Below are 24,772 nucleotides of genomic sequence, written 5' to 3' on the forward strand. Positions count from 1 at the left end.
TTCTTGTAAGACCTCTCAGGAGCATAGCAGGTCAGCACTGGGGCCCACAGGGACACTAAGGATACTGCATATGAATCCACAGCTTAAGGTGAACGCTGTGGCCAGGCAGACATGCAGAGAGGATTATCACCCCCTGGAAGGAGTCTTGGACACCTAGCCTTGCTTTAAAATCCAAACAGGGGGTTGGGGAGTGCTTTCCTGGAGTTGTTTTCCTCTATCTTCCTTGGGGAATAGTATAACTTTAGAAAACACAACACAAGAAACACACATCTCCAGAAATTAGATGCAATTTTCACTTTCTTCTCCTGAGGCCTGCTTCCTGAGCAGATCACGGATTGCCTGGCTTTAGCACTCCCTCTAGTTTGTGGTTCTTTGCTGTGTGTGGCTCCTCAGGAAGCACAGGAAACCAATCACAGGATGGAGCTCTGAACCACAAAACCATCTTCTGCTCCCTAACACCATGCAGTGCTGGGCTATGGAGCTAACCACTCTGAAAGTAAAATCTCCAACAAACCTTGATCAATTGCAACTCAAAGGGCTTTTGTGGAAAAAAAAAAGAATTTTATTTTCTTCTTCTTCTCCTCCTCCTTCTCCTCCCTCTCCCCCTACTTCTTTCTTTGGTAGTGGCAAGGAACCTAATATATATGTGTCAGACGCTGCATAAAATTATTTCCCTAGTGAAGAGCAAACCTGTAACATCATCTCAAGGAATATTTCTTCATTGCTCTTTCTGGGAAAAATCAAAGACAAAAATGTGAAATGTTTTAAATATTTAAATCTGAAAATCACCACAGCCTTGTCATCTGTAATTCGGATGCTGCTGATTCAATTATCCATATGTTGCTGCTCCAGAGAGAAACAAAAGACATATACTGGAGTTACTTTTGTATCCCTGCCTGAAGTGTGGACCATAACCAGCTATCTTCTATATACAAGTATGTATCTCACACAAGGCTATAATATAAAAATAAATGCTGGGCCTTTAAGAAAACTTCTCAAGACATCTTTGTGGCTGGCTGCTCTGGTCCACCCACCTGCTCCTAAATCCATTCTGCCCTGCCCTGCTCCATGCCCCAGGAAGCTGACCTCCATGGATTATCTGATTTATTTCCCTTGCTGGCTGGCTTCTGGACATGGTGAGCCAATGGCAGCAGGTGGTCAGATGGCAGCAGGAGGAGGAAAGACTGGGGTGTTGGTTCCATGCTCCTTCTCTGACCTTTGTCTCTCTAGAATGACCTCCTACTCCTGCTAGTGAACTTAGCTCTCAGAGGGCTCCAGGAGCACCATTTCCTTCTACCCTTTCAGTCTAGGGGTGATGACAACTTCCTGCTATTGCTGTGACTGGGGGCCCCAAATCCCATTGGCTGCCTTAGACCTATATCCACCTTTATGAGCAGCCCACTTCATTAATGTTTTCTTCACTTGAACTGACTGAATGGGATTCTGTTTCCTGCCTGGACCCTACTGATAAGCTCTCCACACTCTGTTCTCCTCCAGATGGGGAAGTCAATAACCACCCCTAAACCTTAAGGGTAGAGAAAAAACCTAGTGGCAGGACAATGTTGAGGTCTGCTCAGCTAAAGCCTCCAGCAAAGAGGCTTTAGCTTTAGAAGAATGAAGAGACAATCTGGCTGTTATTTTCGTCACCTCGGGGATTCCCTAGAGCTGACACCCTTCTTCCCATGCCTGAACATCAGGATCCTAGACATAAAATTTTTGAGATAATATTTAAATTTTGTGTGAGTTTTTTTCCCCCTTCTTTCAATTTCCTCCAGTGATTGGTACTCTAGGGTAAGATTCTAAGACTCCAGCTAACTGGCACAGTCACGAGGCTGGTGGCACTCTCCCTTTAGCACTCTGTCCTGTCCAATCAGTGCACCTTGTTGTCTCTGAGACTTCAGCTCCACCCGGCTACACCTCCCACCATCACCCCTCAAGAGCCTATTTGAGGTCTCCAGGTGTTAACTCACCTCCAAGGTGCTCGTCTGAATGTGCATGTGTCATTCCTTCTGTGATGGCAACATCACAGATGCACAACCCAGACTTGTTAATTCTCTGCCCTCCCACCAGGTGATCTTATGTGCTGCTAAGAACAATTCACAGTCACCAGAGAGTCAGCTTCCTACCAGACTCGGGGATCAGGAGAACAGACTCAAGTTTTCCCAGTAAATGAGGAAGGCTGCCTAGTTGTAAAGGGTAATGGTGGGAGGTCTCCCTTCTCCCTCTAAAGGACAAGGCCAGCCTGGAGCATTTGCTGACCTTAAAGAGGAAATATTAAGAATTGTAAAATGCAAGAATGACAATCGGTCCAACCATTATTTAGGAGCAAAGATAACAGTTCTACTCATTCTGACTCCATTTTATACAACTCAAAATTTAAATCTCTCTCTAAATCTTGCCAACCAACTTTCTCTTATACAAAGTCACTGTTTTCCTGACGATGTTTTCCAGCCCCAAAGGTCTCTCTCCTTCTCTCATTCTTCTAGTCCCACCTCACCTAGCCTCACTTGTATCCTCACCAGTACTCTCCTGGATTAGTTTTTCATGGAGTGGAGCACTCAATGCACCATCCCTAAAGACCATGCATTCCAGACTCTTTGCTGGTCACAACTTGGAGAAATAAACATGTGTGGCCACCTGTGTAGATCCATTCCCAAGAACTCTTTTAGGGTTGTTTACAGATGCTTCACAGGATTTTCTGCCTCCAAATTTTCCAAGGAAGTCAGGGTTATAAGTGTGAAGAGCTTGCCGGGTCTTTCTGGGCCTGAGTTCTATGGGATTTGCTCTGGAGAATAAACCTTATTTAGTAAGGATATGTTGTAGGATAGAATGGCTGGGCTGCCTATACCAGATTCCCGGGGAAAACTATGGAAGGTTAATTATAATTCAGATGCCCAGAGGTGATTTCCACCTTAGTACAATTCTGACTGGCAAATGATGGTGAAATTTGCAATCATGACAATAAGAAGGGTGTGAACGGAGGGAGTTTTCAAGGGGAATTTAAAATTTCAGACTTCAGAATTTTCCTTTCATTACGTGGTCATTGAACCAAGCACCTGTCTCTAGGGACACCACGAAACTAGTGGGTTATGGAAGTAGGGTAAGCAATTCTTCAGTCATGCACAACTGTGACCATGGTGGGCAGAGCAGGTGGGATGATAGTTCTCCCCTCAGGTTTGATCCTGGGGGCAACATAGGACTGTCAGTCAAAGCCTGAGTGGAAAAAGCAAGGTACAGGTGACCCTAACATCATCATATGCAGCCACTTCTCACCACATCTGATCCTCACCAACAGAAAAATCACAAAGCTGTCCCAAACTCAGGAACCAGTGGAATGACTACATATCAGAGAACCAAAGACATCCAGACTGCATGACATGCCCTGGTGTGGATTAAGTAGAGCAAAGTGACCACTGGCCACTTCTCTGTGTGGGCATTTCCAATTGGATCTCCATTCCTAACAAACTTTGATCACCTTTTGTCACATGTTATCAATAAATTCCAGAGGACCTTAATAAATAACTGACGGTTTCTTGCTCTCCAATTTACAATCATTCATCAGAATCTTTGGCCTTTGCTAAAAGAATTTATAATCAGACTATATTTATATATGAATCAAAAATATAAATATAAAAATGACTTTTATCTGTGATGAATTTTCACCCTAGGTCATACAAGCCCTTGCAATCTTGAGCTTTGGTCCCAACCAATATTTTTTCACAACAGGAGAGCAAGACCTGTTAGTGGGTCATGAAGTCAAGCCAGTGGGGTATGGCAGATATAGAATTAAAATATCTCATAATGATCACACATGGTGAGAAGTATCATTTTAAGAAAATAATATACAAGATATCTCACTGCTAAGGGTTATGTTAAGAGTGGAAAGGACTCTGAAGATAAGATGCCAAGTATGAAAGCCATCCCCCCACCTCAATTCATTACCTGTGGATAACTGTGCTGGGCATATGGACGCTTCCCAGAACAGACTTTGGGAGCTTTGCACACCCTGTGCAAAGGGCAGTGAAGGGGAAACCTTAACCCCTGACCAAGAAGGGGGCAGCAGTGGGATCCATCAATACCATTACACACACTAAATGTCTTGTCTCACTCTGGCTCATCCTCAAGTTCCTCAAGCTCATGTTTCAAGTTCATGCCAATAGTTCCTTATCTACTTCTCCTTCTCTCCTCTCTGAAGATCTTGAAACAAAAGCTTCACTTCTTATACCTGCTTTCTTCAGTTCTATCCACTCCTTCACCCACTGCAAACTGGCTTCTGCTCTCAGAATTCTATGAAATTATTCTAAGATCACTAATGATCTTCTTGCCAAATCAAATGGCTTGGAGACATCCTTCTGTATGACTTTTCAAAACTCCTCCATAAAAACTTGAACAATGGATGTAGCAGTAGTGGGTCATACATGTTGAGTGCATTTACTGTTGAGCTCTTGGGGCTGCATGCTGCCCTAAGCATACTATGTGCATTATCTAGCAACCACCTTAAGGTAGGTGCTTTTTCTATTTTAAAGATGAGGAAACTAGGCTTAGGGGCCTAAGTAAGGCCACAGAGCTAGAAACTTGCAGCGCTGAAACTGCACCCAGGCCTGTGACTCCAAATCCAGGGTTTTCTTCATCTCTGCTTGGGCTCTCACATCATGCACTCTACCCTGAACCCTCCGGCTCCTCAAACTTTCTTGTCTCCATCCTTTCCACTGTCTATTTTTCTCTCACTACCTCAGATGACCTTCAAACTATCTCAACTCAGACTTCTCTTCTAAGCTCCAAACATGTGGCCTTTCTCACCTGGATACCCCTGGGACACCTAAGAATCAAGAGGACTCAAAGTGAATTACCTTTCCTAGAAAATATATTCTTCCTCTTATTCATTCTTTCATTCAGTCATTTGAATACTTATGCGTGTCTACAAGGTACCAAACACTTTCTAGGCACTGGGAATGCCTAGAATACAATGGACCAAGGCCACCTTCATTCTAGTAGAGAAGATAGATCATAAACAAACAAGTACATAATGTCAAGTGAATTGTGCTGTGAAAACAACAAAAATGTGGCCAGGAGTTAGAGAATGACAAGGTGATTAGATTGGGCTGGCCAGGGAACATCTGTCTCTGAGGAGCAGAGGTGAAGAGTTAATAGTGCTTGTTTCTCCCATGTCCAAGACAGAAAGTTTTTGGGCATCCTCAGCTTTGCTTTGTGGTTCAGCCCGCATATTCACTTTCTACGAGCTCATGTCTCTTTTCTCTATTTCCTCCTCACTGTTCTGGCTTGGCTCAAGGACTCAACACTGCTCAACAGAGTTTTACACCCAGTCTGGGTCTTTCCCTCCTACACTGGGCCTCATCCTGCTGTCAAAATACAAATCTGTTAATGTCTTCCACTTGCTGAAAACTCTTCCCTGGGTTTCCATTTCCTAAGAGAATTCCACATCCCTTGTATTCTGGTGCCATCTTCCCTTTCCTATCTTATGTTCTGCTATATCCCTGATGAACATGCCATGCTCATCCCACCTCCCTGCCTTTGCATAGGCCATTTCTTTCACTCAGAACATTTTGCACACCCAAACCCTTAAACCCTATACATCATTCCAGATCAAACTTAACTATCCCTTCTGTGGAGCCTCCTCCAACTACCCAGTTCACTTTTCCCCACCTTCCAATTGGTCTATGTGTATGCCTCTGTTTTCACATTTATAATCCTCTGCTATAAGGATCTGGGTTTCATTTATTCAATAAATGGTTGTCAAGTGTCCACCATGTGCCAGGTGCCATTCTCAGTTGGCTATAAAAAATGCCAAACAAGGGATGCCTGGGTGGCTCAGCAGTTGAGTGTCTGCCTTCAGCTCAGGGTGTGATCCTGGAGTCCTGGGGTCAAGTCCCATATTGGGCTCCCTGCATGGAGCCTGCTTCTCCCTCTGCCTATGTCTTTGCCTTTCTCTGTGTCTCTCATGAATAAATAAATAAAATCTTAAAAAAAAAAAAAGGCCAAACAAGGTCTCAGCTCTCATGGATGTTACATTCTGTTCCAATACATCTTCACCAAGCTGGACCCATGTCTTCAATGCAGTTAATAAACCCCATATTGTGTCCAATGTATATTATCACCTTGGGGGGCCCCCAAGTAGAGAGAAAAGATTGAGACAGGCTCTTCACTGCCTGAGGTCACCTGTGCCAAGCATAGAATCTGACCTGTGATAAGAAATGAACAAGTATTTTTGGATAAAGAAATGATATAAAGTATTTTTATTCCCACTTTGTGGTTAAGATAATAAAAAAATAGAACAATTAATTCATATCTCATGAACAATGAGCTTTTGATTCCCAGGATTCCAGACAAATCAAGTAGAACACACTATTGTTATTCTGAATTACAAGAGCCGTTTTTTTTTTACTCCATCAGCAACACTTCCCATTTTTAAATTTAATATAAAGTATAGAAAAAAAATAATGCTAGCAAAATCTGCTGTTAGGCACTGTCTCTATAGTTCAGTTTGGGCAAGTCCCTCATTTGGGACTTGTATTGGTCTTTCTCCCTGACTAGAATATAGGAGGGATATGGTTGTCTGTTTAGGTACTTCTAGTACCTAGAATAGTGCTTGCAGGAACTCATAAGTATGTCAGTGAAAAAATAAAAGAAGAGAGAAGAGGCATGATGAAAAGACGAGCAGATTTTCAGGGACAGGGAGTTAATTCACTTGTCTTCTTGACTTTTGGGTGCCCACAGGGCATCCAGTGAGGGCCAACAGATAGCCAGATATTTGGAGGCATCAGATGGTGCCTCCTAAGGGAATACTAAACAATTCTTTGGGGAAGTCATTTTGTTTGAATAACATTAATAGCCATGAGATGTTTTGTGATAAAATATTTGCATTCTGCACAAAAGACATAGTTTTCTACAATGGAGGGGGGAAAAGTGAGATTTGTTGGAGAAAAAAACTAAAGAAAAACACAGTCAAAACAGAATCACAAAAAAAAAAAAAAAAAAACAAAGAGAATCACAGAATCCAGAGCAGCAAATACAGAATTTAAAATCAAGCAAAGCCAGTATCACTTAGCAATGACTGAAACCGAAATGATGAAACTCAAAGGTCAGTTCTTTGGGTATATTTTTTTTTGGGAATATATAGTGAATATACCAAAATTACACAGAATTCAGTAAGATTTCAAATGATTTATTCCAGGTCTACACACACCCACACACAGTCAGAAAGGGAGTATTATATTGGCAACAAGTATTTAAAGCCCCAAAATATTCATGTCTTTGAACCAAGGATTCCACTCCTGAGAATCTGACCTAACAGAATAAACCAAATGCACCACAGAAGTCATTAATACAAGTGAAAGAAAACTGAAAATATTCCAAATGTCTAATACTCAGTGAAGAATTAAGTAAATCAGGGTAAAATACATGCCATGAAGTATTATATAACCACCAAAAAATTAATCTGAATATTCAGAAAAAATCTGAGAAAGCATATGAGACAATGCCAAATAAAAAAGCAGAATATGACATTTTTCTAAAGAAGACATACAGATGGCCAACAGACACATAGAAAGACGTTCAGTATCACTAATCATGAGGGAAATGCAAACCAAAACCACAAGGAGATACCATCTCACACCAGTGAAAATAGCTAGTATCAAGAAGAAAAAAAAACAAGTGTTGGCAAGGATCTGGAGAAAAAGGATCTCTTATGAACTGTTAGTGGAAATGTAAATTGACAAGGTACTGTGGAAAAACAGCATGGAAATTCCTCAAAAAAATTAAAAATAGAATTACCATATGAGGGATCCCTGGGTGGCGCAGCGGTTTGGCGCCTGCCTTTGGCTCAGGGCGCGATCCTGGAGACCCAGGATCGAATCCCATATCGGGTTCCCGGTGCATGGAGCCTGCTTCTCCCTCTGCCTATGTCTCTGCCTCTCTCTCTCTCTCTCTCTCTCTCTCTCTGACTATCATAAATAAATAAATTTAAAAAATTAAAAAAAAAAGAATTACCATATGATCCATTAATGTCACTACTGGGGATTTACCCAAAGAAAATGAAAACACTCATTCAAAAAGAAACAGACACCCCATTGTTTACTGCAGCATCATTTACAATAGCCAAGATATGGAAGCAACCCAAGTATCCACTGATAGATGAATGGATAAAGAAGGTGTGTGTGTGTGCATGTGTGTGTGTGTGTATACATACATATACCCAGTGAAACATCACTAAACCATAAAAAAGAATGAGATCTTGCCGTCTGTGACAAAAAGGATGGACCCAGAGGGTACTGTGCTAAGTGAAATAAGTCAGACAGAGAAAGAATAAAAACCATATGGTTTTACTTGTATGTGGAATCTAAAAAACAAAACAAATAAACAAATAAAAAGAAGCAGAATCAGATCCATAAATACAGAGAACTGATGGTTGCAAGAGAGGACGGAGTGGGGGGATGAGCAGAATAGGTGAAGGGAAGTGGGAGCTACAGGCTTCTAGTTATGGAATGAGTGAGTCCTGGGGATGAAACATACAGCTTCATACAGACAGGGAATACATGGCACTGTAACACACTGTAATGGCACTATAATAGCATTGTGTGCTGACAGAGGGTAGCTACACTGTGGTGCACGGCAGAACATATTAAATTGTTAGAGTACTATGTTGGTACACTTGAGACTAATTAACATCACGTATCACCTATACTGCAATTAAGGAAAAGAGCCGAATATGAAATGATTATGAAAACCCTGTTTCTATGTGAAAAAACTTGAGGACAAGAAAGCTAACAGTAAGTGATCCACAGTGGTAATAACAAGGCAGTCAGATATTTTTTCTTTTTGAAAGGTATGTTTTATTAATAATAATTACTAACATTTATGGGGGATGGCTTTCAACATGAAGTATTTTAAAAAGTCATTTTACTCTCATAATAGCCCTATGAGGCAGATACTAGTAATATTATTATTTTACAGATAAAAAACTTAAAATCTAAACAAAACAAAAAAAAATCTTAAATCTAGAGAGCTGGAGTAACTAGCTAAGATAACATAAGGATTAGGTGCAGATCTGAGGCTGGACCCTGGTCTGGCTCATAGCAAGGTTCAGGCCTTTGGTCTCCATATTATACTTCTGCTTAGTTTTTTTTTTTTAAAGATTTTATTTATTTACTCATTAGACACACAGAGAAAGAGAGAGAGGGAGAGAGAGAGAGAGAGAGAGAGAGAGAGGCAGAGACACAGGCAGAGGGAGGGTAGCCTCCACGCAGGGAGCCCAACGTGGGACTCAATCCCAGGACTCTAGGATCACACCCTGGGCTGAAGGCAGGTGCTAAACTGCTGAGCCACCCAGGGATCCCCCTTAGTTTTGTTTTTTAATTAAGAGGAGTGTTGTTTAAAAAAGAAGGTCATAGTAAAATCAAATGGCATTTCCTTTCTGTTGAAAAGAAGTCCTCACACACTTTAACTGAGTTGGCTTTAACTCATAGAAATCAGTGTGGAGGAAGGTGAGAGGGAAAGGAAGGCCAACACAGGGATGGCAATGATTTGGCACAGGAAGGAGGGAGGACATATAGACGCCTCCAGGGCACCTACCTCTCCTTGTGACTTGTTTGCATGATTCTCCTTCTTGGCAGCCTCCTGGAGTTCCATAGCCTGTTGGATGTACATTTTCCCAGCGAGGATTTCATTTTCCAGCATCGACAGCTCCTTCAATGAAATGGGCCAATTCAACCGTTCTAATGCTCTGTTTAAAGCTGCCTTGTTCTCTAAGTACCGCATGGGCTTATATGCATCTAATCTAAAAATCAAAAAAAAAAGGGGGAGGAAAAAAGACAAAGAAAGTGATCATAATAGAAAACACATGGAAAGATGATTTTCCAGCAAAACCTCCCCTGAGAACCATCTCTCAGACAGATGTCAGGTTATCAGCTGACAGAACCACAGGCACACCCGACAGTCCATCAAGACTGTGGTAGCTTACATGAGTTAAAAATAACCATTTCTGTGAATTATGGTAGGCATTCTTCCCTACTACCTAATCTGATGATCTGATCTTGAAGAAGTTTGATATATATAGCTTTTTTTTTTTCTCCAAATTTTTTGGGCATATTTGGAGCCCATTCCTTTCTGCCTAGGCCTACCATTCGGCAGGACCAAAATCGAGCTTTGAAGAGATTTCACACACTGTGCCCAGGAATAACTCTGGGAAACAGAGCAAAGCAAAGGGAAGGGAAATAAAACAAAAGCCAAATATTTGCCTCAGTGCAGTAATTCTTTAGCAGCTCATTCTAGCTATTTGGATCTCCTCTTCTCCTTTTATAGGCCTACATAGGGCTAAACTTTCTGGCTTCGTTGTTTTGGTATACAAAGAACAGAAGGCAAACTTTCTATGAGCTGATGAACCAAAGCGTGACTCCAGGGGAAGCCAGTGTGGTGTGATGGCCCAGGTCCTGCATACTACTTCCAGTCCAGCTACTGCTACATTTGACACTCCCATGGAGGGAGAGAAAGAAAAGGAAGGAGGAGGAAGCAGGAACCCAGGAGGAAGAGAGATATAGAGGGAGGGAAAGGGAGGGCATTTCTTAATTATTTTCTTACTGCTTAAAGGGTGACTTTCTTTAGATTTGGGGTGTTGGAAGAGTACATTGCAAACCCAGTACAAACAAAGGACTCAATCCACAAGTAAACCTGTCAGATAACAGCAAAAATTCTTATTAAAAAATCTAAATTGGAGTGATGTCAGCAAGATGGTGGACTAAGAAACCCAAGGCCCCCATTCTCCCCTAAGAGATATGGACTCATCAATATATGGACCAAATTCCCTCTATGAGAATTCCAGAAACCAGGTAGGAGGTCGCAGCACTCAAGATGAACACAAAGCCAAGAAGAATAGTATATTAAAGTGGATAGAAAAGATTGTTGCATTTTGCCTAGGCTAGTCCCCCTGCTTCCCTGGCACAGTGCAGTGTAATTAGGAGAAAACTCATAAGTTGTGGCTTCCCCCTTGGAAGAGACAGAAGAGAGGAAACATACATCCAACATTCTGGCTTTCTGGGGGACTTCCCAAGAGACTGGTTTCCATTTCATGTGACTCAGAGCACACAGTATCCTCTGGATACCTTGTTAGGGGTAGCTAATAAAAAGGGGTGTTCCATGGCTTGTTACAGCACCAGACACTGCAATGCCAAAAATAGGCACCAGGGGGAGCAAGAGATTATGGGCTCCTGAGAGGAAAGGGGGCAAACCTCTTTAAAAAAAAAAAAAAAATGAGTAAACACACAAGCCTGGATAAGGCACACTTCAGAAAAGGTTTGAAAGATTCCCAGAATCTCTAGCCCAGAGGATTGGTGAAGAATCCTTCTTCCTTGTAAGAAGCTATTCTGTATAGACTAGACTGGGAGAGGTATCTGGTTTTTTCAAATACTCAAATCTCCACTGAAGATTCTGAGGCATACAAAGAAACAGGGAAAGGTGGCTCAGTCAAAGCAACAAAATAAGTCTCCAGAAATCTCTCCTAAAGAAATGGGAGCTCTCTGAACGACCCGACAAAGAACTCAAAATAACTGTCCTAAGGATGTTCAATGAGCTCAAAGAGAACACAGACAACTACATAAAATCAGGAAAATGATGCATGAACAAAAAGAATATCAACAAAAATACAGACAGAAACTATAAAAAAGAACCAAGAAAATTCTGGATCTGAAGAATAACTATGAAATGAAAAATTCATCAGAGAGTTTTAAAAGTCTTGATCAAGCAGAAGAAAAAAATCAGCAAATTATTGCTACTTTAAGTCATAAACTGTTACAAGAGACAAAGAAGGACATTATATAATGATAAAAGGGTCAGTCCACCGGGAAGATATAATTATAAATATATAGGCACCCAATGAACCCAGAACTCCTAAAAATATGCCACATTGACAGAATTGAAGGGAGGAGAAATAATAAAAGTAGGAGATTTCAATCCACATTTTTAACTACTGATGTAACAACCAAACAGATGGTCAATAAGGAAAGAGTACTTGAACAATACCATAAGCTAATTGGACCTAACAGATATATGCAGAACATGTCACCAGCCAACAGCAGGATACATAGTCTTATATTTAGGCATGAGACATTCCCTGGGACAGGCCACATGTTAGGCCACAAAACAAGTGCTAAAAGTTTTCAAAATCGCAATCATTTAAAAAAATCTTCTCGGATCCCTGGGTGGCGCAGCGGTTTGGCGCCTGCCTTTGGCCCAGGGCACGATCCTGGAGACCCGGGATCAAATCCCACATCGGGCTCCCGGTGCATGGAGCCTGCTTCTCCCTCCGCCTGTGTCTCTGCCTCTCTCTCTCTCTCTATGACTATCGTAAATTTAAAAAAAAAAAAAGTTAAAAAAAAATCTTCTCATCACAATGGGACAAAATTAGAAATAAATAGACTATGGAAAACTGGAAAATCCAGGAACATGTGGAAATTAAATACCACACTCTTACATAGCCAGTGGGTCAAAGAAGAAATTACAAGGGAGATTAGAAAATATCTTGGGATACCTAAAAATGAAAACACAAAATAACAAAATGTATGAAATACTGTAAAAGCAGTACTAAGAGAAAAATTTATTGTGCTAAATGCTTACATCAAAAAAGAAGAAAGAGGGATCCCTGGGTGGTGCAGCGGTTTGGCGCCTGCCTTTGGCCCAGGGCACAATCCTGGAGACCCGGGATTGAATCCCACGTCAGGCTCCCCGTGCATGGAGCCTGCTTCTCCTCTGCCTATGTCTCTCTCTCTCATAAATAAATAAAAATTAAAAAAAAATTCTCTTTAAAAAAAAAAAGAAGAAAGATCTCAAATAAATAACCTAACTTCATACCTAAAGGAACTGGAAAAAAGAACTAAATCCAAAGTTAGTAAAGGAAGGAAATAATAAAGTTTAAAGCATAAATAAATAAAATGCTGTATAGAAAAACAATAGAAAAAAATCAGTGAAACTAAGAATTGACTTTTGGAAAGAACAACAAAACTGATAAATGCTCAGCTAGATTAACTGAAAAAGAGAAGACTCACACAATCAGAATCAGAAAGGAAAAAAGGGACATTATAACTCATGTTACAGAAGTAAAATGGATTATGAGAGACTACTATGATGAGTTATACACCAACAAATTGGTTAACCTAGAAGGAATGGATACATTTCTAGAAACATACAATCTGCTAAGACGGAATCACAAGGAAATAAAAAAATTCTGAACAGACCTATAGCTAGAAAGGACATGGAATCAGTAAGCAAATACAACAAAGATAAGCCCAGAACCAAATGGCTTCAAGGGAGAATTCTAGCAAGCATTCAAAGAACCAATCCTCCTCAAATACTTCCAAAATGTGCAGAGGAGGGTACATTTCCAGGCTCATTCTATGAAGCCAGCATTTCCCCATACCAAAGCCAGACAAAAATACTACAAGAAAAGAAAACTACAGACCAATATCCTTTATGAACATTGATACAAAAATCTTCAACAACATACTAGCAAACCAAATTCAACAGCACATTAAAAGGATTACACACGATTAAAAGTGAGATTTATTCCTGGAATTCAAGGATGGTTCAACATATAAAAATTGATGAGATACATCACATTAACAGAATGAAAGGGGGGGAAACCCTCTTGGTTACCTCAAGTGATGCAGAAAAATCATTTCAAAAAATTCAACACCCTTTCATGAAAAATAAATAAATAAATACACACACACACACACACACACACACACACACACACACTCAACAAGCCGGAAAGAGAAGGAAACTACCTCAACATAAGAAAGGCCTCATATGGGACACCTGGGTGGCTCAGTGGTTTAGCACCTGCCTTTGGCCCTGGAGCCCTGGGATCGAGTTCCACAGCAGGCTCCATGCAGGGAGCCTCCCTCTGCCTCTTTCTCTGCCTCTCTCTCTCTCTCTCTCTCTGTCTCTCATGAATAAATAAATAAAATATTTAAAAACAAAATGAAAGAAAGGCCTCATATGAGGAGCCCATAGCTGGCATCATCCTCAACAGTGAAAAACTGGTTTCTTCCCAGGTTAGGAACAAGGCAATGTCCATTCTCATCACTTTTATTCAACAAAGTACTGAAAGTACTATCCAGAGAGATTGGGCAAGAAAAATAAAATACATCTAAACTGGAAAGAAGTAAAATTACATCTGTTCACAGATGGCATGATTTTATATGTAGAAAATCCTAAGGATTCCATAAAAAATACTGTTAGAACTAATAAATAAATTCAACAAAGTAGCAGGATAAAATATCAACACAGAAAAATCAGTTGCATTTCTATACACTAATAATGCACACTCCAAAAAGGAAATTAAGACAACAATCCCATTTACAATAGCAACAAAAAGAATAAAGTACTAAGGAATAAAATTAACCAAGGGTGTAAAAGACTTGTATACTGTAAACTATAAAATGTTGCTGAAAATAATTTTAAAAGATATAAATAAATGGGAAAGACATCCTGTGTTCCTGGATTAGAAGGCTTAATATTGTTAAAATATCCATACTATCCAAAGTAACCTACAGATTCAATTCAACCTGTAAAAATCTCAATGGCATTTTTTGCAGAAATAGAAAAAAAACATCCTAATTCATGAAACCTCAGGGGATTCCAGATAGCCAAAACAATCTTGATAAAGAACGAAGTTGGAGGCCTCACATTTCCTGATTCCAGAACATCTTACACAAAGCTACAATAATCAAAAGGCTGTGGTATTGATATAAAGACAAACATGATCAGTGGAACAGAATAAAGAGCCCAGAAATAAATTCTTTTGTATGTATATGGTCAAATGATCTTCATCAAAGGTGACAAAACCTCATTCTAGAGGAAAGGACAGTCTCTTCAACAAATGGTTCTGGGAAAACTGGATATCCACAGGCAAAAGAATGAAGTTGAACCCTTAACTAATACTATATATAAAAATTAAGTCAAAACAATGGATTAAAGACCTAAACAGAAGACCAAAAACAATAAAACTCCTAAAAGAAACTAGAGGAGGAAAGCTTCATTGGATTTGGCAATGCTTTCTTGGATATGACAGCAGAAGCACAGACACAAATGCAAACAGACAAATGGAATGACATCAAACTTAACAACTACGCAACAAAGGAAACCATCAAGATGGTGTCAAGGCAACCTTCAGAGTTAGAGAAAGTATTTGAAAATCATCTATCTGATAAGCGGTTAAAATCCAAAATACATAAAGAACTCCTCTACCTCAACAACAACAACAACAACAACAACAAAATAACCGAGTTAAAAAGTGAGTAAAGAACGTGAATAAACATTTCTCCAAAGAAAATATACTCATGGTCAACAAGCATAGAAAAGGATACTTAACATTATTGATCATTAAGAAAAATGCAAATGAAAACCACAAGGAGATACCATTTCACAACCACCAGGCCACCAGGATGGCTTTAGTTATTTTTAAAAAAAAAAAGTGAAATAAGAAGTGTCGGCAAGGACGTCAAGAAACAAGGACCTTCATATTTTGCTGGTAGGAATGTAAAATGGTACAGTTGCTATGAAAATGTCTGATGGTTCCTCAAAAAGTTAAACATAGAATTACCCCGTGGTTCAGCAAATCACTCCTAGAAATGTTCTCAAGAAAAATGAAAACATATGTCCACACAGAAACTTTTACATGAATGTATATGGCAGCATTGTTCTTAACAGCCCCAAGATGGAAACAACTCAAATATCCACCAATGAAAGAATGGAGAAACAAACTGGTATATACATACAATGAATCCATACTAAGGCATATAAAGGATACTACGTATGCTACAACTTAGAAACATAAAGTTTTTACAAAAGTAAGGAAAAGAAGACAGACACAAAAATGTCACATGTTGTGGGATTCCTTTCCTATGATAGATCCAGAAGAGGCAAATAGAAATTAGAAAACAGACTAGTGGTTACCAGACAGGGAGAGAGGTATGGAGGATTACTTAACCGGTACATGGTGTTTCTTCTGAGGTAGATAAAGTTTTGAAACTCAAGGGAGGTAGTGGTTTACACGACATTTTGAATAAAAACCATAGAACTGTAAGCTTTAAAACAGTTAATTGGAGGTTATGTGAATTTCACCAAAATAAAAAAGAAAGTGGAGAGATGCTGGCTTACTTTTCTTTTTCTTCTTGAGATAATGCTCTCCAAACAATTTTATTCAAACGTCTGTTTAAAAAGAAAAAACAATAATTATTTGGTAGTAGTACTTCATTTCATGGCAAAAGGCTGGTCCCAGGCTCTGAAGGACATTGCAGGCAGAGCCCAAGCCAAGGGACACATGCACTGGACCATGTCACTGCTGGGTGCTTACAGATATTGAATAGGAGTATCTATCTGCCTCCCTTGGCATCACCGCAGAAACCTCCTAGCTTTGTGGCAATCGTGTTCAATATTAAAGGAGGGCATGGCTCTCAGCTCAGTCAGGAAAAACCCGAGTAAAGAAATGGCAGTAAGCAAAATTGTTGTCATTTTCTCTGCATGAAGTTGCTAAACACCCCCTGTTTTTCTTCCTATGGAAAAGTACAACTGTGCCCTTAGTTTACCTTCTATAGACATTCTTCTACCTGGATTTTCAGAGCAAAAGCGGTTGGGGGGGGTCATAAATAATAGGATCGGGACACATTTTAGAGATCAATCAGGCTGACCTCCTTGTTGTCTAAGCAAGGTCATTGAGAGGGGCAAGCACATGAAGTGCCCTGCTCCTTCGTCACTGCTTGTTGCTAGTGGCAGTGCTGAGACGTTCTGAAGCTTATCACTGAACATGTTTGTGGAGTGAGGAGAGGAGGAGGCTGGAGCCAGTGATTTCTATGGGGCAAACACAGCTCCTTTCCTTGTTACAAATCAGTGATGCTTCTTTCAGGGGTGCCAACCCCAGTCTGTTCCCCCTTCCTGTACCACTATATCACTATCCAAAGCAGGTTTCCTAGAGTACAGAGCACAGAACACTGGCCCCGGGGGGTGCTGTGAGCTGGTGTTCCATAAAAACAAAAACAAAAACCACCAAGCTTCCATAAAATTTGGTAGGAGAATACTGTCTGTCTCCAGGAGGCAGACCTGGACCCAGGTCTCTAACCCCTGGACCCAGCAGCAGCAGCACACAGTGCTGAGAACACTTCGAGTGGTACTACCCTGCCTGCCCTCCCTTTGTGAGCCTGGTGAGACCACAGGAAGGGGGTCTGGCATGTGGTGAAGAGCACAGGCTCTGGTGAAGAGCCAGACGGCCTGGGTCCAAGCTCAGCTGGCTTCTCCTCTTATGAGCTGTGAGACTTTAGGCCAGCAGTCAACTCTGTAGAATGTGGATAATAATGGCATCTCCCTCCTAGAGTTGCCATGAGGGCTCAGTGAGCCAGTGTGGGCACAGCACACAGAACCTGTCTGACACGGGTAAATGCTCTGTGATATCAGCTGTCAGGAAGCAGGAAAGAAGCCATCTCAGTGTTTCTGTCTTACCTGGATGTTTTGGGTTCCTTGGGGCCTATTTGGAAATTAGGTTTTTTAAATTATGAGTTCATGTATCAATAAGCAGGGCTTCTAAGACTTGTTTAAATGATTCATGGGACGCATTTTTGGCTTGTGTGTGCATGCTTCTCTGAAAACAAAACGAAAAATACAACTTCATTTAAAAATCCCCTAATGGGATCCCTGGGTGGCGCAGCGGTTTAGCGCCTGCCTTTGGCCCAGGGCGCGATCCTGGAGACCCGGGATCGAATCCCACGTCGGGCTCCCGGAGCATGGAGCCTGCTTCTCCCTCTGCCTGTGTCTCTGCCTCTCTCTCTCTCTCTCTCTCTCTCTCTGTGTGTGTGTGTGTCTGACTATCATAAATAAATAAAAATTAAAAAAAATCCCCTAAAATCTAAACCTTGAAAGTGGATGCAGTATAGTAGGGAGGCTGGGAGTGAGGACACAGGATTTAGAGCTACATGGCTCTGGGTTCAAATCCCAGTGCTTCTACATTGCTGTTGTATGATCCTGTGTTACATAACTTTTTGAAACTCTGTTTTCTTATCTGAAACAAGGATAACACCACCTACCTTGGTGCTGGGAGGATTGAGATGTACATACAAAGTGACCAGGAATAACTCAGTGTTTATTCCCTCCAGGTTCTGAGGATGGGCGAGGCTTGGAAACTGAGCTGAGTGAATGTGGGTCCAATTAGCTAGCACATACCACTAATTTTAATTCAATCCTTTAGAAAATACTCTTCTAAAAGCACACTTACATAACCCTGTAATCCCCCTATTTTCCATCTACACTGAAATACTTCAGAGCACAAAGAGCAGAAAAAGTGGGTGCATGTGAAGTGAGGGCAGCTGAGAGCGTTGATCCTGGCTCCTAATTGGCCAGGTGATGGTGGGAAAGCCACAAGAGGTGTGGGATGAGGTCATCCCTGCGGGATGCTGAGAGGGCACGGGACATGAGGGCTTCTCTGAGGCTGGTCCATCCCTTGATTCACAGATTTTACTAACCACAGTTTTCCTCTTTTTTTGTTTTAGGAGAGTGAAATTTGGTTGGGGGGTTGCATTTACTAGCTCTCTATATCTCTAACTGACAAATCTACTTGTGCCAAGAATTGCCAGACTTTGCAAAGCAACTTGTAACTAATGACCTTTCAGAAATCTAACCAGCAAGCAGAGCATATAGGAGGTCATAGGCAGAGGTTACTAGGCATGGCCCCACAGCCAGATTAGATCTGATGCTTCTCCTGTGGAACTGAGGGCTGCAGCCTTGACCTTACACTTAAAATCGAAATACACTGCTGAAAAGTGACCCCAGAAGCCAGCCAGCCCTGGCAATCCTCACTCAAAGTTTATACCCAGACACAGAAAGCCAAAATTGCTATCTCAATTCTTAAAATATTGAAATAAAAGAACTCCCAACACACAGCCACTAAGTTGACTAACATAGCTAGTTACATCACTATTTTGGCTAAAGGGCTGTGAGCTTCCCAATTGTGTGGTCATCGCTAACCATACAAATTCAAAGTTGTATCTGGTTTGTGATGGTAAACTCCTTAGAGATGCCATATTGCGGACAGAGTGGGAGTAAACCAAGTTTCATTAATTACTTTTCATGGTATGTGTAATCTTTAGAAAGCTAGAGAGCAAGATGGGAAAGGGAAGTGACATGCCAACAAAATTCTTAAATACTACTGAATGCAAAAGATCAGGAAGTTTTGTTCTGTATAATATTAATGTTAATATTATTAAACAATATTAAATAACATTTAATACAAACATCACATTACCACATATTAATTCAATGATATTGAATTTTAAATAATATTAATATTAAAATTAATGTTACTATTAATAACAATTTAGTATATCATTTATCTAAGAATCCTAAAAGGCTTTTCCAGATTCACTCACTGGAAGTAGGAAGTGGGACAACTCACTATGTCTGTATTTTGGTTTTGCTATTTGGGAAGGAAGAATCCTTGTCTTTCAGAGAAAGAACACAGGGGGAAGAGCTGCATGACAACTATATTCAATGTATTTATGGTTATTTTATGATCAGCAGATTCAAGGAATGAAAGGGGAAAGTAATTAACATTAACTAGATCAAATTAAATTCCAGTAGTCAAATACATACGTAGCAACACCTGTGAGGGAGAGGCAATAAGGGGGAAAGCAAGGATGCCGAGCACTGGCCCTTGGAAGTTGATCTCCTTGCAAGGGAGGGAGGAGCCTATGCAGAAGCTGTGAGCCCTCTGAGGGCCACATGCAGGGTGGGTGGTGGATCACTAGGGATGGGCCTCTCTGAGGAAGCCCACTGGAGCTGAGGCAAGGTGGGAGTGAAAACAGACCAACTGCAGTACAGGAAGAGGGTTGTCATTGCTGGGAGGCCAGAGAAGGCCTGCCTGGTGCAGGAGGAGAGGCAGAGCAGAGGGGCCTGTGTGCCGGGGATGCAGGAGAAACCAACAGAGCAGAAGGTCGGGCCCATGGAGAAGAGTAAGCCTTGGCATAGTTCATTGTGTCTGCAAGAGACATGAAGGGCAGACAAAGACTCAGAGGAGTCCTAAGGAGCCTGGAGGCAGCTGAAGGAGCTCATGTAAGAGTCTCCATTCTTCTGTGAGGGCAGGAGAAGGCTCCCGTGGAAGGAGACTTGCAGAAGCCTGTGATGGGCCTGGTGGGGAAAGGCCAGTGTCTGGACCAGATTGTGCACCTCATGTGGCAGGAGGGGAACACACATGACACACATTGCAAAATGACAACAGAATAGCATATGCTGGCTAGGATATGTCATTAACTTTTGTGTACTTTATTTCATTTCTCCCCCCTATGTGGTGGGAGGTGAAAATCCAGTTGCACAGCTTCCAGAACCAAGGAAAGGCCTGCCTGGAGACAGAGGGCATGCTCAAAGTTTAGGTGCTGGGCACAAGGGATTAATAAAGTGCTGGGAGTGGGATGGGGCAGTGACCACAGAGCTAGGCCAAGTGTGAGACTGGGCATCTACCCTTGTGAGAAGAGACCGCTTCTCAGCATTAACATGGGGACTAAGACTATAACTTTCACTGTAGTCAACTTGTCTTCCTGATCTTGGGGAAAAAAATGGTTTACGTAGTAGGAGACATTCACATTATCTCCATTATCTCCTTATTGTGGAGTTTCATTAATCACTTTACAACATCTGAGGTGCTGAAATGATCAAATTCACACTGCTAATAGGAAAACTTTAAGGATTTCAGGGAAAACATGAGATTTCTAGATTTTGGAGAGGGAAGGTGGTTCCTTTAAAACTCTTGTTGGACTTTTTCAGGTCATATACTTCATGTAGTACCTGGCACAGAGGAAGCACCTCTGTTTGTGGCTGCTACTGCTAATATGCCTTCTGGGAAATCACTAAATAGCTGCTCCAGGTAAAGGAGAAAAATCTAAGCTAAAACAAAAGAAAACAAGCCCAAACAAATAAATTCCACAGCCATTACAGAGTTGCCAGGAATAATACTCACTTTTCATAGCTCTTAATTGCCTGTTCCACTTTTTGCTTGTAGATATTGAGCTTGACTCCTTGGGGGTTAATTAATGTCATCTTATTGGTGTCGTTGGACACATGTGCCAGAGGGAACACCTACACATCGATACCAAAGGAAGGTGTCATTTGATAGGTTAACATGTGCCTTCAAAAATAGATATACATGGCCATACAGCATGTTTTTCTAACTACAAAATCAATATAATTACAGAAAAATTAGAGAATACAGAATATCACAAAGAAAAAAAGAATCCGAGGTATCTTCACTAATCCTTTTCTTCCAGTTTTAAAACTATATATTTTTAAAATCACCACCACCACCACACACACAAAACAATAGCTTCAGGAACTCTCATCTGACTCAAATATCATCTTCATAAGCCCTTGTCAAATTGATGAGAGTGAGCAATTTCTTTTTTTTTTTAAATTTATTTATGATAGTCACAAAGAGAGAGAGAGAGAGAAGCAGGCTCCATGCACCGGGAGCCCGACGTGGGACTCGATCCCGGGTCTCCAGGATCGCGTCCTGGGCCAAAGGCAGGCGCCAAACCGCTGCGCCACCCAGGGATCCCGAAAGTGAGCAATTTCTAAGAAAACGGATTGCCTACCTTGTAAATTGCTACTTGAGTTAAACATCTTTTTCATATATTTTACATTTTGTTTTCTCTTGAAAATATCCGATTATATTTGACATCTTTAGACTATCTTCTTGTCAATTTATAAGAGATTCTTATAAATGACATATAGAGAAGCCTTAATGATCACATTTTATAAGCATAGCAGAGGAGCCAGAGAAAGCTCCTTTTTTATTCTTTCTGTCTGCATTTGGTGCCTACTTTCAGGTTTGGGGATGCCTATGATTCCAAGCCATCTTAATAATACCTATAATGTTATTTATTTACCTCTTTGTCTATTACTTCTCTCTCCCTAGTAGAATGTAAGCTCCATCAGAGCAGAAACTTCATTTTACTTACTACTGTATTCCCATTACCTAGAACACTGGCTGGCACATAGCGTGCCCTCAACAAATATTTGTTGGTAAATGAATAAATACATATTCATAAAGGCATATTCCATATCTTAATATTTAAACAAAAAAGAAAAGTCTAACAGAATACCAAGCTATAATATTATTTCAAAATTAAATATGATTCCAACTGTAAGCAGCATGTAGGCATTTTGAAAATGTGGAGAATAGCTGTTGAGAAGTCAATTTTTACTTTCAATCAAGATGATACGGTTCATGCTTTTGTGTTCCCTTACATTAAAAATTATACAAAAATTGTATTGTTATTGCTTAAGAAAAAATGCAAGAGAATGGAAAGGAGAAAGGAAAGAAAAAAAATGTCAGATGCATGGTTGCTAAATTTCTAGATACAAAGCTGAATGGAACTGTGAACAAGTGAGCAGGGCTAAAACTGTGGACATTCTGGCTCTGTGTCTAAAGAGAGCAGGGGAGTGAGAGCACAACCCCTGGAGAGCAAGTAGGACTGAGTGTTTTGTAAGAGAGGGCCCAAGTCAGGCTCAGGGCCTGAAGCCCGTGTGGTATGAGGATCTCTCATTCCTTGAAGAAAACTCTGCCAAGTGAGAGAGGACATTGATGTAGCCTCACCACCAAGAACAGCCCTCTATATCTATCACATTCCAATACCACCGTGGAACAAGAGCTCTAAATGCCAGTGAGGGAGGTTTAGGGGGATGGATTTAGACAACTGCAAAACAGAAGGAGAAAGAAAAATACATTTTAAAAATCTTGTTAAAATGATCCACTATCCTAAAATTCCAAAATATATGATGAAAAAGGGCAAAAATAATGGCTGAGAAAATCAACAATGAGAATGTCACTTCACTTGAGAAGAAATTAATCTTATGAGCCATCTAACAACGACTTTCCGGTAGTTACAATTAAAATTAATTATGATTAGGTTGTTCAAAGAAGTAACAGTTATGTAAAAGTACAAAAACATACAGAAGTGCCATAAGAAATAGGCAGGAAAAAGAGTATTTTAAGTAATAAAATAAAACCTATCTTGGAATAAAAGGACATTGAAGTAGAAGACTACATTATTAATTTTGTAATTTAAACATCAAGACCAAAACAAGAAAATAGGCAAAGATTCAGAAAACTTAAGTGAAAGAAATGAGGAGGCTGTGAAATCAAACCTCACTACTTGTCAGATACAGAAATTCAGCATGTGGCTTCTAGAACAACTTTTGTCAAAGGGAAGAGGCCAGAACAGTAGGTTAAAAGGTGAGTCGACTGGGCTTTGAACACTGATTGAAGCTTGCAGTAATGGGAAAAAAAAAATCCACAACTCTCAAAATAGAGCTACATATCACAAAAACTTTCAGAGGAAAAAGAAATCAATCTTCACAAAACGAAAGACCTTTACAGTTTTATCACCCCTGGAAAAAATACCCCCTTAGAAGTCTATAAATAGCTCTCCAGGTTTGCCAGCATATGGCCCAGATGGAAGTCAACACCATAACATTTAAATTAATGTTCTACTTCCCTCTTTTGTGGTTTTGGATTTCATGCCTTGCATGGCCATCATGTACTTCAGTGTGGTAGTAGTTCAAATTTGGTTTTGTGCATCCACTCTCATTCCTTTCTGCATGCAGATTTAGGGAAAGACAAAGTCATACTCCACACCTTCAGTCTGCGGTCTTAGCTTTTACAACATGGTGGTCATATGGAGGTCCCATGGGATATTCTCTTTATGATGTCAGATGCAGTGTGACTATGAGGTCATAAGGGGCATTCTCATAGGACTTGAGAGGTCAGAAGCAGGTCTGCCCAGCTTTTGCAAGGAAGCACTTGGGGAGGAGAGTGCAGTTATGAAGAAGCTGACAGCTCTGTTTGGAAGGAAATAAAACCTGATCACCTCTCCTCTGAAAATGGTTAACCATTTGGTAAGGCCTCTCTTAAGTTAATCTCAAGAGAATTAAAGTAGGTAATATCTTGAGGCTCTCTTTTGTTGCCAAATATTGCCCAAGAGGTCTCTTGATTTTCATTATAAGAGGTAATAAGTTAATAGCTAATTTGGGTTGATTCTGTTAGAATTTTTCCTAATGTTAGGCCCATAAGCAACCACTATATTTAAGAATAGTTTTGGCGGTGTCAGAATGGCCAAGTGGTCTAAGGAGCCAGACTCAAGAATAGTTTTGTCAATAATGGTAACAGTGTTTTTCCTTTACTCTCTGCCAATCACTAAGCACTCTCTACATATTTTCTCATTCGGTCCCTATATAGATATATACACTGAACTGCAGATTTTGTTATATGGCTTTTTACTCTATTAAACTCTGCTGTTCTTTATTCCTTTAAAAAAAACTACTAGTTTTCTAGCCTGATACAGGTACAAAGTAACCATTTATTGAATACTTGAAAGACTAAAACTATATGTAAATTAAAGTAATGCTCAAGGCTCAAAATAATGTTTATCTTTTTTTTAAAAAGATTTTATTTATTTATTCGTGAGAAACACACAGAGAGAGAGAGGCAGAGACACAGGCAAAGGGAGAAGCAGGCTCCCTGCAGGGAGACTGATGTGGGACTCCATCCCATGACTCCAGGATCATGCCCTGGGCCAAAGGCAGGCGCCAAACCGCCAAGCCACCCAGGGATCCCTGTTTATCTATATTGTAAAACATAATGAAATCTGGATTCCACCAAATTTGAATTCTTGGTCATTAAAGCATGGGATGAATATAACTTTGCTATTTTTAAAGAGGTATTTGC

The 24,772-nt window shown here is 40.5% G+C and overlaps 1 protein-coding gene across 1 annotated transcript in view; it reads right to left on the reverse strand.

The window, feature by feature from the left end:
- The window catches only part of VWA3B (von Willebrand factor A domain containing 3B), a 207,217-nt gene that overhangs the window by 35,497 nt on the left and 146,948 nt on the right, over window positions 1-24,772 (reverse strand). Inside the window, exons 20-22 of the mRNA XM_055328114.1 lie at window positions 21,008-21,126; window positions 16,171-16,221; window positions 9,589-9,793 (exon numbers count right to left, since the gene is read on the reverse strand). Coding sequence (XP_055184089.1) covers window positions 9,589-9,793; window positions 16,171-16,221; window positions 21,008-21,126 — 375 coding nt within the window. The remainder of the gene's footprint in view (window positions 1-9,588; window positions 9,794-16,170; window positions 16,222-21,007; window positions 21,127-24,772) is intronic.

Source organism: Nyctereutes procyonoides, unplaced genomic scaffold (assembly GCF_905146905.1).
Source record: "Nyctereutes procyonoides isolate TBG_1078 unplaced genomic scaffold, NYPRO_anot_genome, whole genome shotgun sequence".
NCBI classification, from domain to species: domain Eukaryota; kingdom Metazoa; phylum Chordata; class Mammalia; order Carnivora; family Canidae; genus Nyctereutes; species Nyctereutes procyonoides.